This window comes from Lygodium microphyllum, chromosome 16 (genome assembly GCF_053477565.2).
Source record: "Lygodium microphyllum isolate KBCC chromosome 16, Lygodium_microphyllum_v1.1.10, whole genome shotgun sequence".
NCBI lineage: Eukaryota > Viridiplantae > Streptophyta > Polypodiopsida > Schizaeales > Lygodiaceae > Lygodium > Lygodium microphyllum.
Genome location: NC_141150.1, coordinates 118,451,111 through 118,465,840, shown reverse-complemented (window position 1 = coordinate 118,465,840; position 14,730 = coordinate 118,451,111). Strand labels below are relative to the sequence as shown.

Genomic DNA, 14,730 nt, shown 5'->3' with positions numbered 1-14,730 from the left:
CTATCAACTCAGAAGGTGTTTGAAATTGGTAAAGGGGAAAAACTCGATGATGAAGGAAAACTTGATGATGAAGCCAAGCCATGACCATTCATGACCAAACTAGGGAAGGCACTTGTGCTTCATATCTTCCACACTACAAACTTTACATGGTCTTCAAAAAGTAGGGCTCTAATTCCAATCTTTGTATCAAGGGTAATTCACACCACCATGGGGTGACATGCTACCATTAAGAATTGGCATGTGAATGGGGTGCTAAAGTTTAATGTTTTCTTTTTCATATTGTGATAGATAGAAAAATTTAATGGATTGGATCATCTGAGGAGCCGAGGGAGAAGAAGAGGGAGGCATGTGAGAGGGAGGAGGACGATAATAAGAAAGGGGAGTAGGTGGAAGAAGGCATGTGATGCTTCCATGAGGGAGGAGGCATTGTGGTTGGTTAGACGAGGATGATGAGGGGTGAGGAGGAGAGGAGATGGTGGTGGCAGGGCGAAGGCGTTGTGGGAAGGATCATCTGAGGAGCCGAGGGAGAAGGAGAGGGAGGCATGTGAGAGGGAGGAGGACGATAATAAGAAAGGGGAGTAGGTGGAAGAAGGCACGTGATGCTTCCATGAGGGAGGAGGCATTGTGGTTGGTCAGACGAGGATGATGAGGGGTGGGGAGGAGAGGAGATGGTGGTGGCAGGGTGGAGGTGTTGTGGGAAGGATCAAGACGATTATGGGAGAAGAAGAAGTGGAAGACGCCTGTAATCGAGGAGGGGGGAATGATAATTTGGGCAGATGTCGGTGGTTGGTACGTTGACTGGGATGCGAGGCCGTGCTTGGATATGGCACAAAAGCCCTACATCCTCCTCACCTTGTAGTTCCCCTCTCCATACATCCCAGACCTGCTAGAGGAGCGCTTGACTCTTATCCATTCCCATGTCGATCCAGCTGGCTATATGTGTCATGACAATAGTAATGATACCGGTCAATACAACGGCAATGGTGATGAGGACGCTTGGAAATGGCCCTTGGCCCTGCACGCCACTTGTGTGCATGCCCTTATTGGCATTTGCACCTTGGCTGAGCTCCTTGTCTCCGTGCCCAACCTTTGCCTGAGCATCTATCCTGCCATCAGCTTTGACCATATAGACCTTGCTGCTTGTCGCAGCAAGGGTGTTGCAGTCAAACATCTCTAGCAATGACCTTGTTGACCTTGCCAATCTCTTGATCCTCGCGCAGTCCATTGATTGTTGTAGCGGCACCTATCTCCAAGTCGTGAGTGGTGGACCAGTTTGTTGCTACCCAGAGGGAACTCAAAGAAGCGTGGACCATGTCTTGGATTGCTTCCTTCATCCACTGACGAGCATATTTTGGTTTGATGAAGATCCAGGTTCCCCGGCTGCGCACCACATGAAGAGCCCCACCATAATCAACCGAGGAGAAGCCTAGAGAAAAATCTATCCTGTATCTCTTCATTGATAAGAGGAAAGAATCATCATTTTCATTACTAGAATCCTCATCTTTTTATGAGAGAGATATAGAGAGGTTTTTTTCTTTTTCAGCCACATGTGCAAGCTGTGTCGGAGGAGAGATATGAAAAGGTGTAACCCCCTCCATCATACGACACACAACCCATCGTGCATACCTTTTTATTTCTTAAAATCAAAGTAATACATGAGTAAGGCCTAAACCTTGAAATTCCTAATACATCCTCAAAACATGGCTTTATAATTGTGAGCCGATTATATAATTGTGCAATTTTTAGATTAAAAATATAGTGAGTTGGAGGGTTTTAGTTGATGTAGACATATAATATTATGGTTTGTTTTTGGCTTAGTTCTTGGTCCATCACCTGCTAATAGACTTGGTCTCATCATCACATCGAAGATGACAAAGGTTTGCTCAAGCTCAACCAACTTGGAGTGCTTAGCACTTGCCCTTGTGTTGGGAGTGCTTTTCAGCTATGTGTCAGCTTTCAATGATGGTGTTGAATCCTTGTTGATTCTTTAGGGGATTTTGACATGCCCTCCTTGCTCTTTGATGTGGGATTCCATGAGGCTCCTTGGGGCCCTCATGGCATAGCACAACAGGAAAGTGTTGCCTGCAATTTTCCTACCAGCCCTATAATGGCCTCTAGAGCTCTAAGAGAAAGAACGATGCAGCAAAGCTAGGGTGGGGACAATGCAACAAAGTTAGCAAACAAGCATGTCGAAAACATTATGTCCAATGTGACACATGTGTGTCTAAGTGGTGGTGCATGAGTTCAAACTCAAGCACTCCACCACTCCACCCAATAATGATACCACTTCTTTCACACACAAGATTGTCTGGTATTTATTCTAGCCTAAAGAATGGTAATATACTCTAAAGAATACTTTTAGTTATTGTTGAGGGTTGAAATGTCCTTTTTTTGTTGATTTTTATTGTTTTTGAGGACTGAATGGTTGATTTTTCATGGATTTTTGCTACATCCCCCATGTAGCCCAAAAATGAAGCCCAAGTTAGAAATGGAAGTTGGCCCCAGGGCGAGAAAAGTGAAAAAGAAGGCAAGCTTAGAAAAAATGTAAAAAATAAAAATAAAAACAACAAAGGCATTACTACAAAAGGAAGCACACCAAAGATTTTAGAAAAGTGCATCGAATATTCTAGCAAAGAAAGCATAGGAGGGCACAATGTAACTCATTTTGTAAAAGAGCACTAAGCTCCCTCTTGTGCAAATTGTAAACGTAGAAGGGCATGAGCGAAAGAACTGTGAAATGAGGAAAGAAGACCTTGGCTAAAACGGCCGGTCATATAAAAAACGGGATGGTTGCCCAAAGGGATGAGGGCATGTATAAAAGTCAAAAAGTGAATAGAGAAGCTCATTCTCAGTGTGTGACTGAAATGACTCTCTTCTTCTCTTCTTTTCTCTTCTCCTTGCTTGTGCTTATGCTTGTGTTTGAGAGAGGGAGTGTGAGAGTGGGAGGGAGTGAGTATGTGAAGGTGAGGACCATGGTGGAGAAGCTCTCCATCTTCTCCCCTCTTCTTCTCTTCTCTTCTCTTCTCTTCTCTTGTGTCTCATGCCACACGACTATGAATGATGGAACTTGAAGGTAGAGGATTGAGCTTTCTTGAGCTCGCATCTTGGATCGTGGAGCTACCTGAGTGCTTGAGAAAGGAGGCTACTCAATCGGGTACCAAGGTAAGCTCACTACACACATAAGATCGAGAACGTGTGCACAGCTAGGTCAGAGATAGCCATTAGTTTCTCACTTGAAATGCTTGAAGCAATAAGCAAGCCATGGGTTCTGGCAATCAAGCGTGAGCTACCATTTCATTTTGTTTCCATTGCCGGGACCAATAGATTCAAGCTTGAGCACTTGCGTGCTTCAAATTGAGCATCAAAGTAGGGTTTCATCCCCGAATCGATGCTTAATGTAGGTACAAGATTTGGGGAGTTTAATCTTCTAAGCAAGTAAGTATTTTGCGTTTTTAATGAGTAGGCAAGTAGGTTAATTCATTTAAGTACTTGAGTTGTGATTTTTGTTGCATTTAGAGTAGGATAGGACCAAGAAATCAAGGCAAATCAATTTAGGGTTGTTGTTGTAAATAGGCCCATAACCTCGGGGGGGGGAGGGGGTTGGGTGGGGGAATCATTATGTATAAAAATGTGTGTAACGTGAGTTCAAAAAAAGGGAATATAAAAATACATAGGCTTACATATGTACATTTATAGAAGGCAATATTTTAATAGCAATAAATCTATTCACAAAAGGGGTCTTTATATCAAACATGTAAAGTTTTTTCAAAAGGGTATTATTAAATCATAAAAGTGGCTTAGATCTTTAACAAAAGGATATGATGAACCTCAACAAGTAAACATAGTACCCATAATCTTTAGGGATTATGCCCATTCTCTCTCTCTCTCTCTCTCTCTCTCTCTCTCTCTCTCTCTCTCTCTCTCTTTCTCTCTCATCCACGAGGTGGAGGATGAGTGAAAAGACCTAAGATTGACGAGACGTTCTCTATTGTGGTCAAGCACTTGGACTTAGATTTTGTAAAGCCAATCCAAAAGAAGAGAAAGAGCGATTGTTACATTATTTTGTGGAGTTGCATGCTCTCTCTCTCTCTCTCTCTCTCTCTCAAATATGTGAAAAAGATAGAATGAATCTTAATTCTTCTATTAGAAGTTAATCAAAAGCAATAGACACATTCGGGACTAAAGTATTCTGTGAAGGAAACTATCAAGATTGTTTATACTTCTTTTATTATTAATAGATAGATTATGCATGTAGCATGACAGTTTGATTTGTCTTCTTTTTATTATTCCTTTATATCTCTTATATATGTATGTATGTATATATGTATGCATGTGAAACTAGGCTCAAAGGAGTATGACCATGAACAGTTGATGGCATTCCATTTTTCAAGTGTTTTTCAATGATAGTATGTCACATCTTATGGTTTTAAGAAACTTATGGGTATGTTATCCAAGTGCTACCTTTTAGTATTCAAAAAATGAGAATTGAAAGAATTTCAAACTCACTAATATTGTGTTTTAACATGTTAAGACAAAGGGGCCTAAAATTTTCTTTATGGTGTGTTTAATGTATGCCAACAATATGGATTGATCTTGAAATATTAGCAATGTGTCAATTAAGCAACTGTTTAACATATTTTTTACAACATTCTATATTCAAGGGTGGTAGCCCAATAGATTCCATTTTTCAAGTGTTTTTCAATGATAGTATGTCACATCTTATGGTTTTAAGAAACTTATGGGTATGTTATCCAAGTGCCACCTTTTTAGTATTCAAAAAATGAGAATTGAAAGATTTCATAGTATGTCACAACTTATGGTTTTAAGAAACTTATGGGTATGTTATCCAAGTGCCACCTTTTTAGTATTCAAAAAATGAGAATTGAAAGATTTTCAAACTCACTAATATTGTATTTTAACATGTTAAGACAAAGGGGTCTAAAATTTTCTTTACGGTGTATTTAATGTATGCCAACAATATGGATTGATCTTGTAATATTAGCAATGTGTCAATCAAGCAACTATTTAACATATTTTTTACAACATTCTATATTCAAGGGTGGCATTCGAGTTACAAATGGATGAGTGAGTTTATCTTTTATGAATGTATATTCTTAATGGTAAATGGCACTCAAGGTAAAGATTGAATAATTAAAGAAAGTAAATTATTGTCTAGTGTGCTTATCTTTAAAAGTGTATTTCCTTTAAAGAAACATTATGGAAAAAGCCTTGAACTATGTAAGGATGTGCCTCACCTAGCTTTACTTTGAAAGTCTAGCTATAAAATCTCTAAGCCAATGCTCATGAAAAGTTCTCTTGTGATATGGAGTACATTCAGAGTATGGACTTATGGGCTAAGAAAACACATCGTCATTTATACACAGCACAAAGAATTTGCTCATTAGTTTTGCAATAAATTTACATATTCATAAGAGCAATTGATAATTTTTAAATGGCCTATGATGATGTTGAAGCCACTATGCATTATTTGCACTTTTGTTGTCTCATTTTTTTGACTTTTTACATTTTTTTCCTATATTAAACTTATTTTTCCCTTGGTTGCTTCTATCTTTTGAGTAGAAATCTTTCACATTTGTTTTTAGATCACGCTTGCTTTTGTGCTTACCTTTTTTAAAACTTTTTTGTTTATAATTTTAGTTGTATTTCATAAAAACTTTTTTGTACTATGGTTGCTTTCAATAAAATATGATTGACTTTTTAAGATTTTTTTGTTTTTAATTTTGCTTGTATTTTAGTATGTTCTCTTTCAGGTTAGTTTTGTTTTTTTCTTTTTGTTTTTTCTATGCTTTAACTTCTTCTCTTTTGGGTTTTGATTTTATACTTTATCTTTATCTTTGTGCTTATGATGTATATACTTCTCTGAGGCCATAGACCCACTAACAGACATAGAAACCACTTGTATACATTTATTTTTTACTATTAAAATTTTAGATAAGTAATGTAGATCAAGTTACTCAATGATACTAGGTGGGCCGGCTTCCAAACCTTCCTTGTTGAATCAAACCCCCCGCATTGTAGTATGTATTATGGAGTCGAGTGCACCACGTGAGGAAAGCGGAGTGGGAAGTCGGTGCCCTCTTCGTCTCCTTCCTTTTTGATGGCCGCAAGCAGCAAATGCCAGTATTGTCTGCCAAACTAGCCTCCTCCTCCTCCTCCACTTCTTCTGCTCCTCAAGCCCTGAGGATGGAGTGGTCGAAGTTGCCGCAGGATTTGATGGCCAACATCTTCAATCGCGTGCCTCTGCCGGACCGCCTCGTGAGCCTGCCCAGGGTCTGCAAAGCGTGGAGGCGAGTCCTGCTGGAGGAGGGCGCCTGTTGGGAGGTCCTGGACCTGGACCCCATGGCCGACTCGTGCGTCGTTCTACCTTCTTTAGGGCACTTCATCGACCTGCCCCTGCCCCAGTCCCACGATCCAGCTGCTACTCCTACTCTAGCCGACGCGCTGCTGAAGAGAAGCCAGGGTCGCCTCCGAGAGTTCAAATTAGGCATGTGCAGTGAGCACATATTGTCGCTTCTCGCTCGGAGGTTGTGCGTTTACACCTCCTGCCCTGCTTATGGTTAAACCCATTATGTGATATATCTGTGTGCTTATGGTTAAACCCATTATGTGATATATTTGTGTGTGTGTGCGCGGCCCTGTTCCACAGTAATCCAGATGGGAACCATGAATATGAGAAATAAAGATCATGTGCTTGTTCTGGTTTTCAGGGAGTATGCACAAAACATCCAAGCGCTTCTGATTCCCGACCTTCCGGACTATACAAGTGAAGAGTGCTTGCAGAAGATCCCCCCCAGCATGCCCCACCTTACCCGCCTAGACATCTCCGGCTTCCCCATGTCTCGTCAGACCCTTGAAGCTTTCGGGAAGAACTGTGCATCTATCACTTGGCTCGAGGTCTCGCAGATGGGATATTTTCGGAGATCTAAGGATTTGTCTCTTGTGATTGGGAAATACTTCTCGCGTCTCAAGCACCTGGTCTTACAATCCAACAAGCTGACAAGGGAAGGACTGGGATGCATCCTGGACAACTGCAACGACCTGGAGTGGTTGGATCTGAGTGGCTGTTGTGGGGTGATGCTGGATCGAGACCTCCTTCAGAGGTGCCAAAACAAGGCTATGGAGTTTCGTCCGCCTGGCTCGTATTACTTTGAAGACAAGGCTGGAGATGTTGAGTATGAGGTTGTACGGGATTGAAAGGGATATGGCACTGATTAATTTCCTCAGTAAGTACATCTCTCTCTCCCCCCGCTTCCGCCACCGCCACCATCGCCACCGGCCGCCCCAGAAAGGCCTACCAGAGCCGCGTGCACACGAGCTCCGCCCGCCCGTCCGCCGCCCCGGCAACCCCATACAAAAAACCCTCCTCCCAGAGCCGCCCACGCCCTCACCTCCGCGCGCCCACCCCCTTCTTTTTGTATAGACCGCGGGAAAAGCAAAATCCCACGCGAGGCTTTTCCCTATAATAAATCCAAAGCCTCTCACATCCTTCCAAGGCTTGTGGTAACTTTGCAAATTTGAATTTGGGACGTCACCCAGGCTCTAGCAACATCCCAAAGGATGGGCCATTGACCTTAGTGCACGCAAGCTGCTAGGAGGAGTCGATCTCTTGACCACTAGACACACATCCTCACACCTCTACACACGCACACACCTCTACCAATTGTGCTATAGTACCTTCCCATTCTATGTAGATGTGGGGATTCTTATATACTAGTTGGAATTTTGTTATGGCCTTTAAAACATTGATGCATTTTTCAATTATCTTTACTTATAACACTAGCATCTAATATACGTTTTGAACATCAAAACCATTAGTATTGGGAATGGCAATTTGTTTTTACCCATTCGAAGAAAAAAGTTTATTTTTACCCATTGAGAGAACTTTTCATGAGAGAAATGACTAGACTTTCAAAGTAAAGGTGGTCACATTGCCAGTTCCTAGTAAATAAAACGGCAAAGTAACACGGCACGCCATGTTCGCTTTACTTTCAAGGCTTTCACAAGGTCTAGTTTGAGCTAGGTGAGGCTCGTCCTTACATAGTGGAAGGCTTTTTCCATAATGCTTCTTTAAAGGAAATGCACTTATGAAGATAAGGACACTAGACAATAATTTGCTTTATTTAATTATTCATTCTTTACCTTGTTTGTCAATGACCATTAAGAATATACATTCACAAAAGGTAAACTCACTCATCCATTGATTTAATATAGAATGTCGTAAAAAATATGTTAAAATAATTGCTTGATTTACACATTGCTAATATTTCAAGATCAATCCATATTGTTGGCATACATTAAACACATCATAAAGAAAATTTTAGACCCCTTTGTCTTAAATGTCAAAAGTCTATTGAAATAGATTGAATGAGTTTATCTTGAGTATACACAAGTTGTGGCTAACATTGGTGGTTGTCAACACCATGTACATTTGATATGAAATGACTCAATGTACTCAAAACTCCAAAGCCTTAGTTTTTTGAAGATGGAGTATCCAAGGCATGCTTAGATAATCAAGGTGGATGTAGCAATTGAATGATTACCAAAACAATACTCATCTCATTACACACACACACACACACACACACACTCTCTCTCTCTCTGTGTGTGTGTGTGTGTGTGTGTGTGTGTGTGTGTGTGTGTGTGTGTGTGTGTGTGTTGTTGAAATTGTTGGAAACTCTAATAATACATTCCTACATGTCTCAGGTCCAAGAAATTGAGCACATATGACAATGTATCAAATCGTATAAGATGGAAACATACGATTAACAATCACAAATCATAACATACTAGCTTTTTGCTTCATGGTAGCTTGCGTTACGAGTCCTCTCTCTCTCTCTCTCTCCACACACACACACACACACACACACACTCTCTCTCTCTCTCTCTGTCCCTTTGTTTCTCTCTCCACACACACACACACATGCTTTCTCTCCTTTTTTCACTCTTTAGTTTTCCACTTATCCTAGGCTCTCTCTCTCTCTCTCTCTCTCTTTGTCCCTTTGTCTCTCTCTCCACACACACACACACACACACACACACACATGCTTTCTCTCCTTTTTTCACTCTTTAGTTTTCCACTTATCCTAGGCTCTCTCTCTCTCCACACACACACACACACACACACACACACACACTCTCTCTCTCTCTCTCTCTCTCTCTCTCTCTCTCTCTCTCTCTCTCTCTCTCTCTCTCTCTCTCTCTCTCTCTCTCTCTCTCTCTCTCTCTCGTGGAAATTTTGAGTTTCTAGAATGCATGTTAGGATTTGTTGGATGATTTAAGGTTTGGCAAGTATGGGCTTAGGTTTTGTAGAAAACTTCAAGGGCATGGACTTAGAGAATTAGGGCATTGTCATTGATTTTTTGACCAAAGGAGCGAGGGTGACATTAGGGCTTAATTGGATAGACATTTGGAGCTTTAGAATAGATAATGGGGTTTGTGGTATTAAGCTTAGGATTATGGGGCATTAGAACTTATGGGGGTATGAAATCCAAGTTATTGGGCCTATATTGTGTGTGTGTGTGTGTGTGTGTGTGATGAGAGTGGTGGGTTAGGTTACATGATTAAGAATTCATAGGGCTTAGGGTAAGGCAAATATAGTCCTTTTAAATGGGCACATCATGACCCTAAACCCCAGCCTTGACCTCACAACCAATTTATGACACATGTACATGTATGATGAACCCAAGATGCATGTCTTGATGCAAATTTGTCTAGTTAATCATAGTGGCCATGAAGGGGTAGCCATGACCTCTCATGTTGTTAGGCTTGTCTAGAGTGCACTAGCAAATCCATATCATGCATTTGTTATAGGGATGAATTAGTATGCAAGTCTAGTGTGCAAGACATCCATCGAGGAGGCACTCAAATTGGTACGGAGTGTGGTGGTTGATGTTGGGCAAGATGACACTACAAGTAGGGGGAGAGAGAGAGAGAGAGAGAGAGAGAGAGAGAGAGAGAGAGAGAGAGAGAGAGAGAGAGAGAGGCAAAAAAAGAAAAAAGAGAGATAAGATAGAAATGCAATGAAGAGAGAGAGAGAGGGAAAGAGGAAAGATAAAAGTATTTTTAAATATCAACCTTTTTTGACATAGTTTTTGACTTGACATAGATAGATAGAGAGAGAGAGAGAGGAAAATAATAATAATAAATTTAATTTTAAAAATATAATAGAGAATAATAAAATTTAGAGAGAATAATAAAATGGAAAGAGAGAGAGAGAGAGAGAAGAAGAAGAAGAAGAAGAAGAAGAAAATATAGGAGAGGGAGAAAAGAGGAAGAGAGAGAAAAGTAACGACGAAAGCAAAGAGAAGAAAAAGAGGAGAGAGAAAATAAAAAAGAGAGGAAGAGTGAGAGGAGAGAAGAAGAGATAGAGAGAGAGAGAGAGAGAGAACAAAAAAAGAGGAGAGAGAAGCAAATAGAGAGAATGACTAAATAAGAGAGAGAGGGAGAGAGAGAGAGAGAGAAAATAGAGGAGAGGGAGATAAGGATAAAAGTGGAGAGAGAAAAGAAATGAAAAGAGGAGAGAGAAAAAAGTAGGGAGAGGGAATAGTAGAAAGGGGGAGAGAAAGAGAGAGAGGGAGATAACAAAAAGAGGAGAGAGAGAGAGAGAGAGGAAAAAGACATGAGAGAAGAGAGGGGGGAAAGAGGAAAGAGAAAAGAAAAAATTAGATAGATATAAATAAAAAAGAGAAGGAAAAAACAAGATAAATAAAAGAAAATAAAAAAAAGAGGGGGGAGAGGGGGGAAAAGAGGATAGAGAAAAGCAAAGACAAAAGAGGAAAGAAAAAAATAAAAAAGAGGGAATACAAAGTGGAGAGAGAGAGAGAAGAAAAAAGAAAAAAAAGAAAAATACAAGAGAGAAAAAAGCAGAGAGCGAGAGAGAAAAAGAAAAAAAAGAGAAGAGAGAGAGAGAGAGAGAAAACAAAATAAAAAAGAAGTGGCAGTGATGTGCGCCTGCCATCTGCAATATGCAGGTGTGCAGGTACTGTCAGTGTAATGAATACACGGGTGATTAGGCACAAGCACCTTTAACCCCAACAATTTGGCTCAGTTTTCAGAGGTTTTTTCATTACTATTATAATAAGACAACAAGCTTTTATTAGAAAAAAATTAATGCCTATTGCTCCTAAATGTCATTCAAATGTTTCATATCAATGTATTGATGCTTAGCATTAGTCTATATAGTTGAATATACTATTGAAAGCTTTTGAGCTTAGTGATATTTCTCTTGGCAGTGGTTACATGTCTTGGTTATTTCAGTGGCTTACATAGTTATGGGCTTGAAGAATCTATTAGGTTTTATGCTCCCGACTTATGCTTCATATAGAGGAGAAAGAGGGAGGGTGGAGAGGGAAAAAGAGGAAAAAGAGAGGAAGAAGAGCGTGAGAGACAAGAGACGAAAGAAATAAGAAGAAATGAAATATATGTCCATAATACTGTATTATTTTGGTTATAGGTTCCTCTAGATGGCTTCTAGAACCTGTCCCCTCTTTTTCTCTTTCCCTTTCTCTTTTTTAATCCAATATTTATCAATTAACCTCCCCCCTCTCTGTCATGTGTAATCTCTCCCTCTCTTTCCCCTCTCCTTTTTAATTATATATATATATATATATATATATATATATATCTCTCTCTCTTTTGATGAAAAGTTTTTTAAAACGTCTCTTTCTCCCCCTTTTTAAATGAAAACATTGTCTCTCTCTCTTCTCTACCTCTTTTAATTAAATGTTTTTAATTGAACTTTCTCCCCCTTCTCTGTCTTCTTCCCCCCCCCCCCCCCCCCCTCTCTCTCTCTCTCTCTTTTGCTCCCTCTTTTGATGAAAAGTTTTTTAAAACGTCTCTTTCTCCCCCTTTTTAAATGAAAACATTGTCTCTCTCTTCTCTACCTCTTTTAATTAAATGTTTTTAATTGAACTTTCTCCCCCTTCTTTGTCTTCTCCCCCCTCTTTTAATTCAACATTTTTAAAAGCCTTTTTGACATTTAAATCTTTTTGACAATGAGAGAGAGAGAGAGAGAGAGAGAGAGAGAGAGAGAGAGAGAGAGAGAGAGAGAGAGAGAGAGAGAGAGAGAGAGAGAGAGAGAGAGAGAGAGAGAGAGAGAGAGAGAGAGAGAGAGAGAGAATTTAAAAGAGAGGGAGAGCTAGAGAGAAAGAAAAAAAGAAAAAAGAGAAGAGGGAGAAAGAAAAGCAATGATTCTTTCTTTAATATTCAACTTCCAAATATAGCCTAGAGAGAAGAAAAAAAAGAGGAGAGGGAGAAAGAAAAGCAATGATGAGAGAGAGAGAGAGAGAGAGAGAGAGAGAGAGAGAGAGAGAGAGAAGAAGAAGAAGAAGAAGAAGAAGAAGAAGAAGAAGAAGAAGAAGAAGAAGAAGAAGGAGGGAGAGAGGGAGGAGGCAAAAGATGAAAGAGAATCTAAGATAGTTTTTTACATATATTGAGAGAGAGAGAGAGAGAGTATCTAAGACAATTTTTGACATATTTTGAGAGAGAGAGAGGGAGAGAGAAGTAAAAAAGGAAAAAGAGGAGAGAGAGACAAGCAATGATGAAAGAGGAGAGAGAGAAATAGAGAGGAGAGAAGCGCAATAATAAAAGTGGGGGAGAGAGAGAGAGAGAGAAAAGTAGAAGAAGAAGAAAGAGAAAGAGGGAAAGAGAGAGGGGGAAAAGAGGAGAGAGATTTTTTTTTAAATTTCAACGTTTTTATTATCTTTTTTACTTGAAAGAGAGAGAGAGAATAATAATAATAATAAAGAGAGAATAAGAAATTTTAGAGAGAGAGAGAGAGAAGAATGAAATGAAAAGATAGAGAACACATACACACATAGAGAATTATAAATAAAGAAAAGATAAAATTAGAGAGAGAGAGAGAGAGAGAGAGAGAGAGAGAGAGAGAGAGAGAGAGAGAGAGAGCACTCTAAAAATGAGGAGAGAGAAAGAGAGAGAGAGAGAATAAAAAATCAAGTGAGATAGAGAGAGAGAAGAAGAGAATTATGGTTTTTCAAGATCAAGAATATCCTCATATATGGTGTCCAAGAAGGTAGTCACGAGCTTGTTAGCATTGCAAATGGAAACTTGTAATTAAATAGACAATCAAATAAAATAATTAATTAACCAAAAAGTAAGAAATATTCCATTCAACACACATTTTTTCATGGCCATGTATACCACTTAGAGGGTAAGGAAAAATATATGGTAGCTTGTGATGGAATCAAAATATTTGAAAAACGTCGCTATGTTTGAACCAAATCTCGAAACAATTTTACAAATAACAGTGGATCAATAATAAATATACTTTTAGAGATATCTTAGCTAAGAGAAGTAATCAACGCCCTAAAGCCAATAGCAAAAATAAAGGAATGTTATTTGCAATCAACATCACAATCATTCTATATACTAAACATTTTGAGCATTAAAATGCCTTACCTTATGCAATAATAAACTACATAATCTGATAATTGAATATCCTTATTTACTAGCATGGACTTGTCCTCAAGAGATATGCTAAGATAGTCTTCTTCCTCAAAAGTGTAAGAAACATTGACAACCATTTTTCCATCTCACTCATCCTCTTATTATTAACAGAGCCAAACAAAGTGATTTTTCTCTTGCAAACATCATCCTCGGTTTCTATGACCTCTTGCGTTTTTTCTTCTTGAACAAACTCTTGTTGGATATGTTCCTTGTTGGATATAGGTGTGTCACATCCTCGATCTTTGGCCCTTTCACTTTCCTGGACAAATTTGGAGGAATATTAAGGATCTCAAAGGCTTTTTTCATCAGTAGCAGTAGGCAAGGGCCTCAATACCTTGTTGAACGTGTACATGATTCTGTGACCATACTAAAACGTTTGTTCATCAAGGTGATCCTATGAGCATGAGCAACACCAATGTAAGTATCGCTCATGAAGTCAATTTATGAAATCTTCAGCTACCCCCTAAAGACAAAGAATTGCTACAAGCAGTCATTTCTTTTGAAGGCCAATTTTAGTCAACACTCTTGATAATCTATTAGAAATATCCTTGACAACTCTGATAAAAGCTGTCTTTGGAATGACATGCTATGTAGCTCTCTGGGCCTTCCTTATCTCACTAGAACACTTTTGCATATAATAAAACCTAGACCTTATTTTTCTCAAGCTTGGCTTGGAAGGCTCACTTCCTTGAGCAGAAGTGGGTCTAGCTTGATCAGTTGGCTTATTAGATGCTCTAAGGGAGGTTGGAAGCTTGATAGTTGGAGGAGAGGGTTGTCCAGCAAGATCATAGGGTTGGTCATTAACCACATCGACCTTGCCTTGGGTAGGAGGAGAATACAGTGTCTGCACTTGATTGGTTTGATTGCATAGTAGGAGACTGGAGAAAACCAAGGGTAGGAGGGATCTCAAGAGGAACACCTTGTGGAACCTCTAATAGCCTTGCCTCTTGTCCACAATTCTTTGCTCTCTATATAAACATGCATTGATTTTTGCTTTGTCCTTGCCATCAATCCCTGATAGAAAATGATAGGAAGAGCAAACAAAAACTATTTTACTAGGGGCATAGCGTGGAGGACATGCCAAGCAGAGCAATAGTGATCCATCTCTGCACAAAGGAGAGATCATCGATACAATGCGAGAGGCAACGTTCGGGAAGCTCCGAAGAGGAGCCATAGTCGTGTGCCGTATCATGGATTAGTCTCACTGGGCCCTCACTGGCCAATATGGTGTGAAAGGCAAGGTTG

The 14,730-nt window shown here is 39.7% G+C and overlaps 1 protein-coding gene across 1 annotated transcript; it reads left to right on the top strand.

The window, feature by feature from the left end:
• Positions 1-6,048: 6,048 nt before the first annotated feature.
• LOC148023293 (putative F-box/LRR-repeat protein 9) lies at positions 6,049-7,787 on the top strand. The gene is made up of 2 exons (XM_087696335.1): positions 6,049-6,545; positions 6,729-7,787. Exons 1-2 carry the CDS (start codon positions 6,136-6,138, stop codon positions 7,213-7,215), a joined length of 897 nt encoding a protein of 298 aa, XP_087552461.1. The 5' UTR covers positions 6,049-6,135; the 3' UTR covers positions 7,216-7,787.
• The last annotated feature ends 6,943 nt before the right edge of the window (positions 7,788-14,730 follow it).